We start from the raw sequence: 13492 nt of genomic DNA on the forward strand, positions 1-13492 counted from the left end.
CTAAAAGACTCTTATTTTGAAATCGGTAACATTCTTCTGCTCTTAGCACAAGATTTCAGTCACGAGATTAAACCCGTTAAACACATTTATGACTGACTGAATTTACATTTTAATCCGCAGTCCGAAAGAGCGTTTAACTGGGTTAACTAAGTGTGAGTATATTCATAACGCGTTATTAGTAATGTTGTAAAAAAAACACGGTCATCGGAAATGTCTGCCGTTAGCGCATAGCAAACATGTGGAGTCCTGATGAAATAGCCGGCTTGTGTTATAATCACTTCAAAAAACTGCCTAAACGAGGAAAGCCAGAGGCGGGCAGAGAGTGGACTCTACTGGCCGCTGTGATCCTAGTGACTGACAGTTCAGAGCAGAAGACAGGTCAGGAAAACTCGGCTAACTCAACATGATTACACTTAAATACCGTTTTAACTCGCGATTCACTCACAGTTCACAAGCAGGTCGTGTCTTTGGGAACCGGCACCAAATGCATCGGCCGATCTACCATGAGTCTCAAGGGTACATATCATAAACACTCTGCACAATTGCAAAGCTAAACGTTCATCCCTATGTAATGAATATATTGTGCTGATTTGCAGGCGATATTCTGAACGACAGTCATGCTGAGGTGATTGCTCGGAGGGGATGTGTCAGGTAATTTATTTCATCTGACATTACTTCATTGCATTAGTAATTCATTCACAACCAAACCACAACTGCGTGTGAGATCCTTTGTAACTTTACACGCTGTAACCGTATCTTATGCTCATATATGATGGATTTATGAGTTTGCCTATCTGTGTTTGTACATGGATTTCACATTCGTCAAGCGGATGTTATGTCCTGTACCTGACTTCTTAAGGCCTGGACATTAAAACGAAGGGGATGAAGCTACTGTGATAAAGTTTTTTTTTTTACAAATCCAATATTTGGCTTGCTCTTACCATTCTTAACACTCTCGCTTTTAATAAGAAATTATTTTTGTTAAGATATCAAAAGATTAAGATAATTCAGAGCATTATATATATATATATATATATATATATATATATATATATATATATATATATATATATATATATATATATATATATATATGTATGTGTATATGTATGTATATGTGTGTATATATACACATACATACATAAAATTTACTTAAATATATTCATAAACCGAGCATGAATGCATATTTCATTTAATGTAACAGTACTTTGAAATCAATAACAGTTTTCTAAGTTATAAACAACTGTCATTTGTTCGATCAAAAAAGTTTTTTTTTTAGAGGAATAACAGAAGTGAATGTAGCTATGTGTGTTTTTGACGTTTTCTGCGCTCAGGTATCTGACGGAGCAGCTGTTCAGAGCCGTAAGTGGCCAGAGCTCGGATGTTTTCTGCCCTGGATCTGAAGAGGGCAAATGGGCTGTTAAACCGGGAGTTTCTTTCCTTTTCTTCACCAGTCAAACACCTTGTGAGTCTAGCCACCGCTTGTATATTAAACACTAAATACTTACGTTAAATTAAAAAAAGGTTCTGTGTCTCATACTGCCAGTCAAATGTGTGTGCGCACGTTCTAATTTTTAACACATTCACATTTTAGAAAAAATCTAATATTAGTATAAAAATTATTTAATTTGATGTTAAAGAGTTCATACAAAAATAATGGCTAGATATAGTGTATCTAGTCCTGCCGTACAGACGTACAGTCACTGATCATCATGAAAGCAACACAACATAACATCAACAACCAACAAGGTGTACATTTAGATGTTATGTGAAATATTTTAACTGTCTTCCTTAAAATTTTTCATTTAAATGATAAAAATCTTGCATTTTCTGCCAGGGGTATGAAAGCTTACTGTATACGCTCACAGGCCACTTTATTAGGTACACCTTAGTAATACCGGGTTGGACCCCCTTTTGCCTTCAGAACTGCCTATTAATCCTTCGTGGCATAGATTGAACAAGGTACTGGAAACATTCCTCTGTCCATATTGAAATGATTGCATCACACAGTTGCACATCCCACATCCCAAAGGTGCTCTGTTGGATTGAGATCTGGTGACTGTGGAGGCCATTTGAGCACAGTGGACTCATTGTCATGTTCAAGAAACCAGTCTGAGATGATTCGCGCTTTATGAGATGGCGTGTTAACCCTGCTGGAAGTAGCCATCAGAAAATGGGTACCCTGTGGTCATAAAGGGATGGACATGGTTAGCAACAATACTCAGGTAGGCTGTGGCATTGACACAATGCTCAATTGGTACTATTGGGCCCGAAGTGTGCCAAGAAAATATCCCCCACACCATTACACCACCACCACGAGCCTGAACCGTTGATACAAGGCAGGATGGATCCATGCTTTCATGTTGTTGACACCAAATCCTACCATCAGAATGGTGCAGCGGAAATTGAGACATTTTTCCAATCTTCTATTGTCCAATTTTGGTGAGCCTGCGCGAATTGTAGTCTCAGTTTCCTGTTCTTAGCTGGCAAGAGTGAACACCCGTCCACCTTAAGGTTCGACGTGTTGTGCATTCAGAGATGCTCTTCTGCATACCTTGGTTGTAACGAGTGCTTATGTAGTTACTTCTAGTGGTTATAGAGTTACTGTTGCCGTTCTATCAGCTTGAACCAGTCTGGCCATTCTCCTCGGACCTCTGGCACCAACAAGGCATTTGCGCCCACAGAACTCACTGGATATTAACCCATAACCCTAGAAATGATTGTGCGTGAAAATCCCAGTAGGTCAGCAGTATCTGAAATACTCAGACCAGCCTGTCTGGTACCAACAACCATGCCACGTTCAAAGTCACTTAAATCACCATTCTTCCCCATTCAGCAGATCGTCTCGACCACGTCTACATGCCTAAATGCAGTGAGTTGCTGCCATGCTGATTAGAAATTTGCGTTAACAAACAGCTGGACAGGTGTACCTAATATAGTGGCTGGTGAGTGTATATTTACCAGCAGTGCTGGGTAGATTACAAATTGTAGTCTGTTCATTATTCTAAATGACAAGACAAAAACATGATATAACTACCGAAGAGTCAAGTTTTAAATAGGAAAACTATTGAAACTCTTTGGTGATTTTTTTGAACACCAATCTAACTGGATTCAGTGATCTATGCTAAGCTATGCTAAATGTGCTATCGCCAGAAAGTGGAGTGTTCTTTTAAGCTTTTCCTTAATTACATGCATGTGTGTCTTTTTATATATATACATAAGAAATATACACAGTGCACACACAATATTTACACAAAAACTTTTAATGCGATGAATTGTGATATAATTACAAGTACATGCGATCATTTACTACCCAGCTCTGTTTAGAAGTTACTAGAAGTCCTGAGTGGCCAGTCAGTGATTTGCTAATGAATCTTTAGGTGGCGATGCCTCCATATTTCCTATGACTGGAAGTCAAGCGCAGCCCTGTGAGCCCGTAAAATTAATCCAGAGCAAAGAGCCAGAGAGACGAGGCCAGAAACGACACGCCGAGAGTGACCTGAAAGAGAGCGACAGACATTCATCCCGCCAAAAATCGGGGCATACTGATGAGCGTGAAGCCATGACGGAAAACAAAGAAAGTAATCCATCAAATGCGGTATTGCACTGCGACCCAGAAGAAGAGAAAGACTTGCACCGCACGGGGGCAAAGTGTGTCCCCTCCGGCCCGGCCGACCCGCTGCAGCCCGGGTTACTCTATCACAGCATCGGGGCGCTGCGGCTGAAGCCAGGCCGTGGCGATCGAACACTTTCTCTTTCCTGCAGTGATAAACTGGCCCGATGGGGTGTTCTGGGCTTCCAGGGTGCCCTGCTGTCTCATTACCTACAGGAGCCACTCTACTTCAGAGCTGTGGTTGTTGGAAAGTGTCCTTACAGTCATGAGGCAATGCAGAGAGCCCTGAACACACGGTAGGTGGACGTACCTCACTAGCACACCACGATGTCTGCAGAGCTTGTAGGTTTGTAGAACGTTTTCGCTGACTTTCACAATCTTACAGGGTTCCTGTGGACCATGAGATGAGAAATCAAATTTGCCTTAATATTTTGGCATGTAGATACCTTTGTATTAAAACATCCTGCAGGGTAAAACTTCCTCCTTGTTATAAACAAAGCATTTATTTGATTCAGTTCCAAAAATAGATTGTTTGGATCTGAGAAGCAAGATGACATCTCCCAGCACTAGTCGTTTGCATAAACACACCTCCAGAGCCAAACATCAACGAATAGTGTTCCTCTACATAGGCTCTGCTCACTGGCGGTACTCGCTTAATGGCTGACTCTTAATTGACACAATACACCGAGCAGACCACAAACCATATTGGACCCATATGAATTCTACACAGAAAGTTATATTTTTATATCAAAATAGATGAGATGGGGGCTGTCATACACTGCCAAATGTGGTTTTACCAAGCTCAATGGCTCTAGTCCAGGCTGTGATATAAAAAAAACGCTATTGCATCATAATAATCGCATTATAATAATGAGAAAAAATAATAATCCTTTTCATGATCCCTTTAAAATTAGCCAAATCAAATTTAAGGCCATAAAAAGTCTGCAAGGAAGCCTTATGGTTTCAAGAAGCCTTAAATTTTTGGGATGGAAAGACAAAAATTGCGAGATAACTTAATGTGCCGATTAAACTTCAAAAGGCTATGATGTCATTGCTTGTCCTGCTTTTTTTTACCGCCATTACGGAAATTAGTTGTTTCTGCCATTCTGAAAGCACCACCTGCTGGCAAAGAATGAATGTGCATGCCCTGAATTTACAATAAGGTTGGCTTAAGAAGATTAATTCATTATAAAATCTAAACTGTAAAATGTATCCATGTTATTGAATTAATATATCAATTTATTGGTAATAATTAATTGTGTCTTTGTGTTATGCTCATAGTTCAGAATATGTTCATTTATAATGGGAAGAGTCTCAGTTTCAAATATGTATTTATATATTTATTTTATGTATTTTTTTTTTACCTACCAAGGTAAGTCTAATAAACTTGCAGAACATTTTAGGTTTCTTTTGATATTTTTTTTGTTTTATAGCAATGAAGTTCTGGGTTAATTTTGAGTCTGAGATCCCACTGATCATTTTACTTTGAGAAGATATAAATTACATTTTTGGTTAAAGCATTTACAGATGACCTGTGTCCTGGTAGACTGAAACTTGACTAAACCAGAGCTTTCTCAGTGTTTTTTGGTGTCTTGCTTAAACATAGTGTTGTCTCAGTTAAGGTGTTTTCCAGATTCATGTCAGCTTGATCTTTTTACAGATTATTTTATTTTTCCCACGTTTTATGCTTTTAATGCTGATCTCACCAATGACCAATTTTATTAGTTATTGCCCAAAAACCGGAAATGGCCTTATAAACCCTCGATTAATAGGTTAAGATGTTTTTCACTTGTCTGAGCTCCAGTAGGTATGAGATTGGGCTGTTTTTTATTTCTTGCCAAAATTTAGAAGAACAAAATAGTTTCTTAACCTAAGCTTGTATAAATATATTCTAATCCTAATCCTAACCCTTACCATATAGTATGTACATGTAATTAAGTAATATTACTCAGTACTTCAAGTACACTTTAACAAGGACACCTTTAAATAAAGTGGTAGCGTGTACTTAAAATTAAGTGGCAGTATGTGTACTTCCTTGGTACATACTGTGACGAATGAGGGATCTGAGACATGCAGATCCACAGGGCTTTATTGAAAGACATGGTCAAATAGGCAGGGTCGAGAGATCGGCAAACAGGAATGGCAGAGGCAAACACAAGAACAGTACAGGGTACAGTCCATAAAGGGGCACAAGGCGACGGTCTGTAGTCAAGTAAACTAAACACAAAAACAAGGTAGCCTAGAAACACAAGGAAAACGCTTGAAAGAACCAAGTTCAATACTCCACAGGGACTGAATGACAAACAGGGTACATGAGATGATGAGATAATGGGGGAGAAGTTAATAAATTGCTAAGAGAATTAACAAGGGCAAGGAACGGGGAACGCAGAGACAGTAGGAGACACACATTTTCAAATAAGCATGTTATGTCAGGGCAGAGATATACAGACAAGGGGAGAACAAATACAACAGCCCAGCGTGGAGTGACCTCTATGGCAGTTTGTGGGCACTCCAGCTGGCAATCATAACATAGCCCCCATCTAAGGAGCAGCTTCCAGACACTCCCAGGTATAGGCTGGGGACCATGTAGAAGGGGCACTGAGGCATGGGACACTGGCACTCCTGGAGGAAGGATCCTTGATGGACCTAACCCATAGAGCTAGGACCTTCCAGGGCAGAGCAGGAACTATCCAGGGTAGAGTAGGAGGTGCCAAGGCCCACCAGGGTGGTGCGGACAGAGCTGGAGCCCACCAGGGCGGTGCGGACAGGGATGGCACAGATGGAATGGGATCCCTCCGGATTGGTGCAGATGGCGCAGGAACCCTCCAGGGAGAAGCAGGAAGCTAGCACAGAGCATCTTGTGCTGTGGCTATAGGTTGGTGGCCATCTTGGGATGAGACTCTGATCTGGTAGCCCACTCATACCATGGCTCTGGGTGATCTGTGTTAGATGTAACAGTCTCTGAATGAACAGACGTGGCGTGACGTGGCTCTGAATGGTCAGACGAGAAGTAATGTGGCTCTGGATGATCAGGCGAGAAGTAATGTGGCTCTGGATAATCAGACAAGACGTGACAAGACTTTGGATGATCAGACAGAACGTGACGTGGCTCTAGATGATCAGACGAGACGTGACGTAGCTCTGACTCTGGCTGGTCAGACGAGATGTGTTTTTTAATTGCTTGTGTCGGACCGTTATTGCTAAATTGCTCTCAACAAAGTTTGCTTACAAAGTTTGAAGAACTGGGGATTCCTGTGATTCCTGTTTTTGTAAAATGATGTTCTTCATTTTGCAGTCATATTTCCATACACTTAATGCAAGTATACCATCAATTACTCAATGAGTACCTTGGTCCATGTTTACTCTCCCTAACTTGAGGACTGCCACTTATTCTGTACGTTAATAAGTACATACACCAATACCTACAAAGTAAGTCCTACGTAAAAGTCCCAAAGTAAGCAAAAAACAGTCCTTTTTTTATGCATACTGTATATACATATACTGTACATATCTAGTATCTAGTTAGTTTCCATATACAGGCATTACCTGTGTTGACCATTCTTACACATACGTATCTGTATGTACAAACTAATTTGCTAACATGCATTGATGACTGTTAAGTATAGCTGTGTTTCTTATTCGTTACCCTGTACATACACTTCAAGTAAGTACCTTGTGTTCATTTCCCTGTAGGTAAAATATATTTACCATGTATGTACCAGGAAAGTACACATACTGTAAAATAAATACCACGCATGGTTCGACCAAAGGACCAGCAAAGCACATTCATAGTTTGTTTAGTTCATGAGTCCCTTGTTTGTCTTGAACAGTTAAACTGTCTGCCGTTCTTCATGTTCTTCCAGCTTCCTCAAATTCTTTGGTTTTTCTGCATTTTTGTGTATTCGAACCCTTTCTAACAATGACTGTATGATTGTAAGATCCATCTTTAAACACCGAGGACAACTATTACAAAAGGTTTAAACTCTTACTGATGCTCCAGAAGGATTTTCATGCATCAAGAGCCAGGGATGAAAACCTTTGAACTCAATGTGAGAATGAATGAGATTTTTCTCAAAACTTTTCTTATTTTGCCATTCTTTTGCCCATTTAGTACTACCCTACGGAAGATTGCTACATGTTTCCTAGAAGACAAAATAATTTAATTTACCCTAATTAATCATTTAATTTATCTTCAAACTCAAAATGTTTTCATGCCCAGCTCGTAATGCATGTTATATAGTTTTTAATCATTTAGTTAACAAATTATATGTTAAATGATTCATTAAAATAAACTTCTCATCTCTCACAGATGCTCTGATGTGAGGGGTTTGCCGCCAGTTTTCTCCAAACGTGATCTAGAGATTCTGCAATCCGGTCTGGAGTTTCCTCACAACCACACTCACACCGAGGCCAAGCACAAACACACACTAGGCAGAATATCTCCCTGTGGGGCAGGTGAGCACACGCACATTCAGTCATATACAGGGATTTATTTGTGTGCTTGCATTACTCCTAAAAATTGTGTTGCATCAAAACTAAAGCAAACGGAAACCGTGATGCAGTCTGCACTGACAATGAGCTTTAACAATGTGAGATTTACAAGCATTAATCTTAAATCTCTGGTGTACGTAGTTCCAAAACGGACTGCAGTAACTCCCAGACTGTTAACGTTTTTCCATTACAATGTTGTCTTTGCATTTGCCGTGATGACGTCCGGTGAAGGCCTGTCTGTTTGAGCTGCTGGTGTTTGATAAGGTTTCTTCAGATGTCATAATATTGTTTTTAGGTGTTGGCCAGGCTTTCTTTTTTTTTTTAAAGAAATTAATATTTTTTTATTCAGCAAGACAGTAAGGAGTTATATTTTTAGGAAAATCAAAATTGCAATAATATTTCACACTAGAACCGTTTTTTCTCTGTTTTTGATCAAGGTTACGTGCAGCAGCTATTGGCTTTTTTTGGGCTAGCAGAGTTCAAACTAACAATCACTTTAATTGTCACTGCCAGTGTATTATATAGTGAGGTCCAGTTCAGTGGTTCTGTTAATGACTGGGTGTTTTCTCGTGCTGAACTAATGGTGATATAAATGTCTTTACAGCTATCAGCTGGTGCGCCGTATCCCAGCAGCCTCTAGATGTCACTGCGAATGGTTACAAACAGGGAGTGACTAAAAAAGCTCTGGGGACATCACAAGCAAGGTGATCACCTGACAAGAAATAGTTTGCATTCTGAGTAGAATCTGTTTATGACTCACGAGTGTTCAGAATGAAGCCTGCCTAATGTTACTTTATACAGTGTCAAAACATTGTCACCACTATATGAGCTCATGCTTATTAACTTTCATATTCCTCTACGTGTAGGTCATTAATTAGTAAAGTGGAGCTCTTTCATTCGTTTCTGAAATTGGTGGCAGCAACCGAAGACTCTCGGCTTCCAGAGTCCCTCTGGTAAGTGCTTTAAAACAGCCAAGACCTGCAGCAGTTTTACTCCGGCGAACATTTTTAATTCATAATTAAATTGCGCTGACACTGTTTGATGAGAACTCAGCAGAGCTGGATAACGACACGAACTTTTGTCTTTATTCAGCTCAAATCGGTTTAGTGCTTGTTCATCTCACGAATTGTTCAAAGTTGACAAACTATACTGAGGTAAATAAACACCAATGTCTGCTTGTAGAGCTGAAATTAAATTTTTATTTGTCTATTCGTGAAGATTTGTGTTATATAAAGTAAATATTACAGCTAAAATATAATGTTTTTTACCTTGGCTCAAACTTGATTTTCTTGTTCAAAATTTTTTTAACGACATAGAAAAGCATGTTTATACTCTCCGAGGTTACGGTTAATTAATTAATCGTGAAATGCATAATATGTTAAACGTACGACTTTGCCCAACCTTACATTTATGGTAAATACGCTGGTCTCAGTCGACACCTTTGCTGTTTTATAGACCCCAAAGCTTGTAGTAGAGCCTATGGTTATCAGTAAACTATGACAACACTTTAGATTAGATGAAGTCAACATACAGACTGCTTTAGAGAAAATGTGTGTACTCGTAGGTAATCGGATACAGAGTTGTTTCCCATGTGAAAACCAGTCATAACCTCTCAGTAAACTGATATTTACACGAATCCCTATCGTAGTAATCTGATTCATTGCTCCGTTTGGTTTAGGCTACCGAATCATGGTGTAAAGTGACAGTTTTTTGTTGATTTGTGTTATGTCAAACTAGATGTGTGTTTTGTTCTTGTAAAGCAGCATGATTATTGAACAGTAGATCTTTGTTAGTTGGTGACCTGAGGGAACAGTGTTCTTCTGTTCTTGTATCTTTGAAGTGATCCTACTCAGCAATCCAGCTCTAGTTACACCGCTCACACAAGAGCAAATATAAGAGAGATCTCACAGCACAGTAGTCTGTATGCACTCCATGCTCAAACAAATCCTTCAGGCAAAGGATTGCTGCATTATACTAGCAGTAAGACATTACTGTGGGATGGATTTCCAGGGGATTCTCAGATGACTTGCAGCATCAGGCCCAAAAAAGCAAACAGTTTTGTACGTTGTTGTGCTCTGAAAGGGGTCACAACATTGATTATTACTTTAATATGTTCTTTGAGGTTTACTTCACCCCAAATATGTGTAAAAATGATTACTTCTGACCAACGGTCTAAAACAACCTGTTTTAAGGGACAAATCCTCTAAGGCTTGTCAGGAAACGTTGTTGCATAAGACTCATATTTTCGTATTAACGCCCTCTTGCTATGTAATGTTTTGACAACACGATCAAATAAAACACACATCTGTATTCAGTGTAGACAAGATAGTGGCAATGAATGTCATTTCAATTTGGTTTTGACACCTTACTGAACGTCAGTGGTCAGAGCCTATGGTCTAGAAGACTACGGTCTTGCTCTGGAGGTGTGTTTATGCAAACAACTGGTGCTAGTTGATGCCATCTTGCACCTCAGATCCGAACATTTATAATGATGAGGATGTTTTAAAGGGGTGTTTGACTGTTTTTTTTTTTTTCTAGTCTTAATTTTGTTTATGGGATGCAGTCTAACATGTGTGTCTAACACAGACACTGGTGGAAAATCAGTCAGCATAAATGTATCAAACTCACCACACCATATTTACATGGTTAAATGACCCTAGGAGCTACGATGTCGGGGCTATATGTCTCTGGTAGGGTCTCCCAGGGCAAACAGGTCCTAGGTGACAAGCCAGACAAAGAGCGGTCCACAGCCACTTATGAAGAAAAATATAAACAAGGTTGTGACGTTACCCGGTACAGTCCTCTAGGCAGGTTGGCTTGCACAATCACCCCGTCTGAGGCCTGTAGGAAAAAACTGAGGGACCTTCCAGTAGCCCCTGGACAACTTATTGGCTCTGCTTCAAAACAGACACTAGAACGCACTTTCAGTTTTCAACAGTCCCAACTGATGTTGTAAGCCTCAGCAATTGGAGCGATCTCTTAGAGTAGAACAATCTGTTCAGAGACCCCAAGAAAAGGAGCAGTCATTTCAGGCCCCAAAAGGCAGAGCACCAGGCCATGCTAAAGGCCAGGGACGCAGGACCTGAAAGACCTGCCCATCTGACGTTTTTCTCATCAGCAGCTCATTTACTGGGAAACAACAACTTCAGACCCATGTGTGATAGCAACTTCACTGTAAGGGTACAAACTAGTCTGGCAGTGGTCCAGTTAGCCAGTTCTGAGCTAGTCCAGCTCAGTCTGTGAAGTTCATAGGTGTGATTCTGGACTCAGAATAGTGGTTGAGCAGTATTCTGCATCTCCTCCAGTGGTTTCAAATGCATGCCAGGCTACCATTCAGGAATTTCCTCAGACTCATGGGTATGTTGGCAGCAGCAGCAGCTATGGTAATGTCATGAGGCCCCCTTTTGCTTATTCCCTTTCAGAGATGGATGAAGAGTCTTCATCTGAGTCCCAGTGGGCAAAGAAACAAGTTGATCAAAGTTACACAGCAGTGCCTTCTCATGCTGAAACCCCTCTGGTTTTCACTAGCAGAGGGATCCAGTCCTCTGGGTCATGATGTTCTTGGTGTAGGGAGAAAAGAGTTTCCTTAGATGTATGTCCTGTCCCCTTGTTGTTAAAGTTTTTGCTGTCTCCGCTTGAGGATAATAGGGTTGCTTCTATCTTCAGAGTTTTTGTAGCTGCAATTTTAGCACCTCATGTACAAATAGATAAGGCCTGTTCTGTGGCTATCTCAGGGCCACAGAAGATTTGGGGCAATCAGACTAACATTTTCTGTGCTTTCGGAGGCAGAGAAAAGGTTAGTCCCACTCAAATCAGAGACCGTGGAGGATATAACCAATGCATACAGGTTTAGTGATTGTCCATTGCCATCCTCTTTGTGACCTTGTGGTTATAAGTCATCCAATGTGAAGCACTGACTCTGGTGGTCAGAAAGAATGAAATGGAACAATAGTTATGAATGTAACTGCAGTTCTGAGTTCTGGATGACTGCCAGAGCTTTCTGTCACTGTCACACTTGCTGCTGACAAACTTGCCAAGCTATAAGTTACTCGTGCTTTAAGGCATCTTGTAAAAAAGTGCGTGCGAGTACTAAACTAAGCTCTCTTTCATGTGTTTTTGCACTTAAACTGTCAGATACAAGCACATTTAAGACACAGAAAAAGTTGTTTACGTCTGTAATAGTAAACAGCTTGTCTCATCAGCATAATATATAGTAAATAAACTGATAAATCGACTGTTGTGAAAACACAAGAGGGTTGTCCTCTTTCACGGTGTCTGGGCTGGTAGATGCACTGGGCGCCTGTTTGCAATACATTGGCCAACCATTTGCGTTGGTGTACAGTATGTTTCTAGCATTAGATTGCGCGTTTGAAACAGAAACGTGACGCCATGCATGCCTGTCCTCAAAGTCACGTTGACATCTGACCTCTCTTGCATGCTCCCCACAGCACGCAGGTGTTGTTTGTGTATCTGTTGTGTCTGATCGATGTGTTTGTTTCTTCTCTGCGCTCGCCGAAGTGGAAAAGATTTGAAGACGTACTGGGACTACAAGCAGGCTGCAGAGCCGTACCAGCAGGCCTGGACACAGCTGCGTCTGCAGGCCTTCCCGCTGTGGCCCCGGGGCCCTCGAGAACTGCTGCTGTTCTCCTAGCGGACCGGACTTCACCATATCAGTGTCCTGAGCGGATCACAGGAATAAGAGCTGTGGTCTCATTCTCAAGGCTCCAGCTTAGATCAAATAAATGAATTCTTCAAAAACATGTCAAATGTAAAATAAATGTGTTACTTAAACATTTCTGGGAGCAATGTTACATTTAGATTTACATGCTTCTTTAATTATGATCTTAAGTTCTGAAGGATTTTGAAAGTTTGGCAGTAATTAACGTTGAATTTTAATGTAAGGCTTATGTAACGCTGTGTTTCAAATTGATTACCAAAATATTAATCAGAAATATAAAAAAAAAAGGAACCAAAAAGTGACCAAATATAATAATTTACTAAAATGTAATTGTATTTTTATTCCACATAAAATGTGTACTGTGTAATTTTTTTATGTATATATAAATACACACTCATGCATGTATAATATTTAAGAAAAATATGTACGTTTATATATTTAATATTTACATATAAATACATTTTCGAATTTTATACGATTATTTTTATATACAAATTACACATTATGTAAATTTATTGTCTAAACTTTGTGATTAAATGGAACTAACACTAGCTACATTACATAAAATTTTAATTATTACACGTTAATAGGGTTTTGATCTGTAGACTGTAACCTATTACATTTCCAAAGTATTCTTCCCAACAGTTCTTAAAACAGCTGTAAAAGTTCAATTAAAATGTATAATTTGCATAATTACTTACCCCAGTAGC

General features: G+C 39.8%; 1 protein-coding gene across 3 annotated transcripts; it reads left to right on the top strand.

Annotated features, from left to right (window-relative positions):
* The first annotated feature begins 2 nt into the window (after window positions 1-2).
* adat1 (adenosine deaminase tRNA specific 1) lies at window positions 3-13164 on the top strand. Of its 3 annotated transcripts, none has more exons than XM_043228436.1 (9): window positions 3-378; window positions 448-516; window positions 597-651; window positions 1335-1465; window positions 3381-3909; window positions 7923-8068; window positions 8709-8808; window positions 8971-9057; window positions 12623-13164. In XM_043228436.1, exons 1-9 carry the CDS (start codon window positions 237-239, stop codon window positions 12753-12755), a joined length of 1392 nt encoding a protein of 463 aa, XP_043084371.1. In that variant the 5' UTR covers window positions 3-236; the 3' UTR covers window positions 12756-13164. The 3 variants fall into 3 exon arrangements, with proteins under 3 accessions (XP_043084371.1, XP_043084372.1, XP_043084374.1); XM_043228439.1 differs by having other exon boundaries at window positions 239-378; window positions 459-516; XM_043228437.1 differs by lacking the exon at window positions 448-516.
* The last annotated feature ends 328 nt before the right edge of the window (window positions 13165-13492 follow it).

This window comes from Puntigrus tetrazona, chromosome 25 (assembly GCF_018831695.1).
Source record: "Puntigrus tetrazona isolate hp1 chromosome 25, ASM1883169v1, whole genome shotgun sequence".
Taxonomy (NCBI): domain Eukaryota; kingdom Metazoa; phylum Chordata; class Actinopteri; order Cypriniformes; family Cyprinidae; genus Puntigrus; species Puntigrus tetrazona.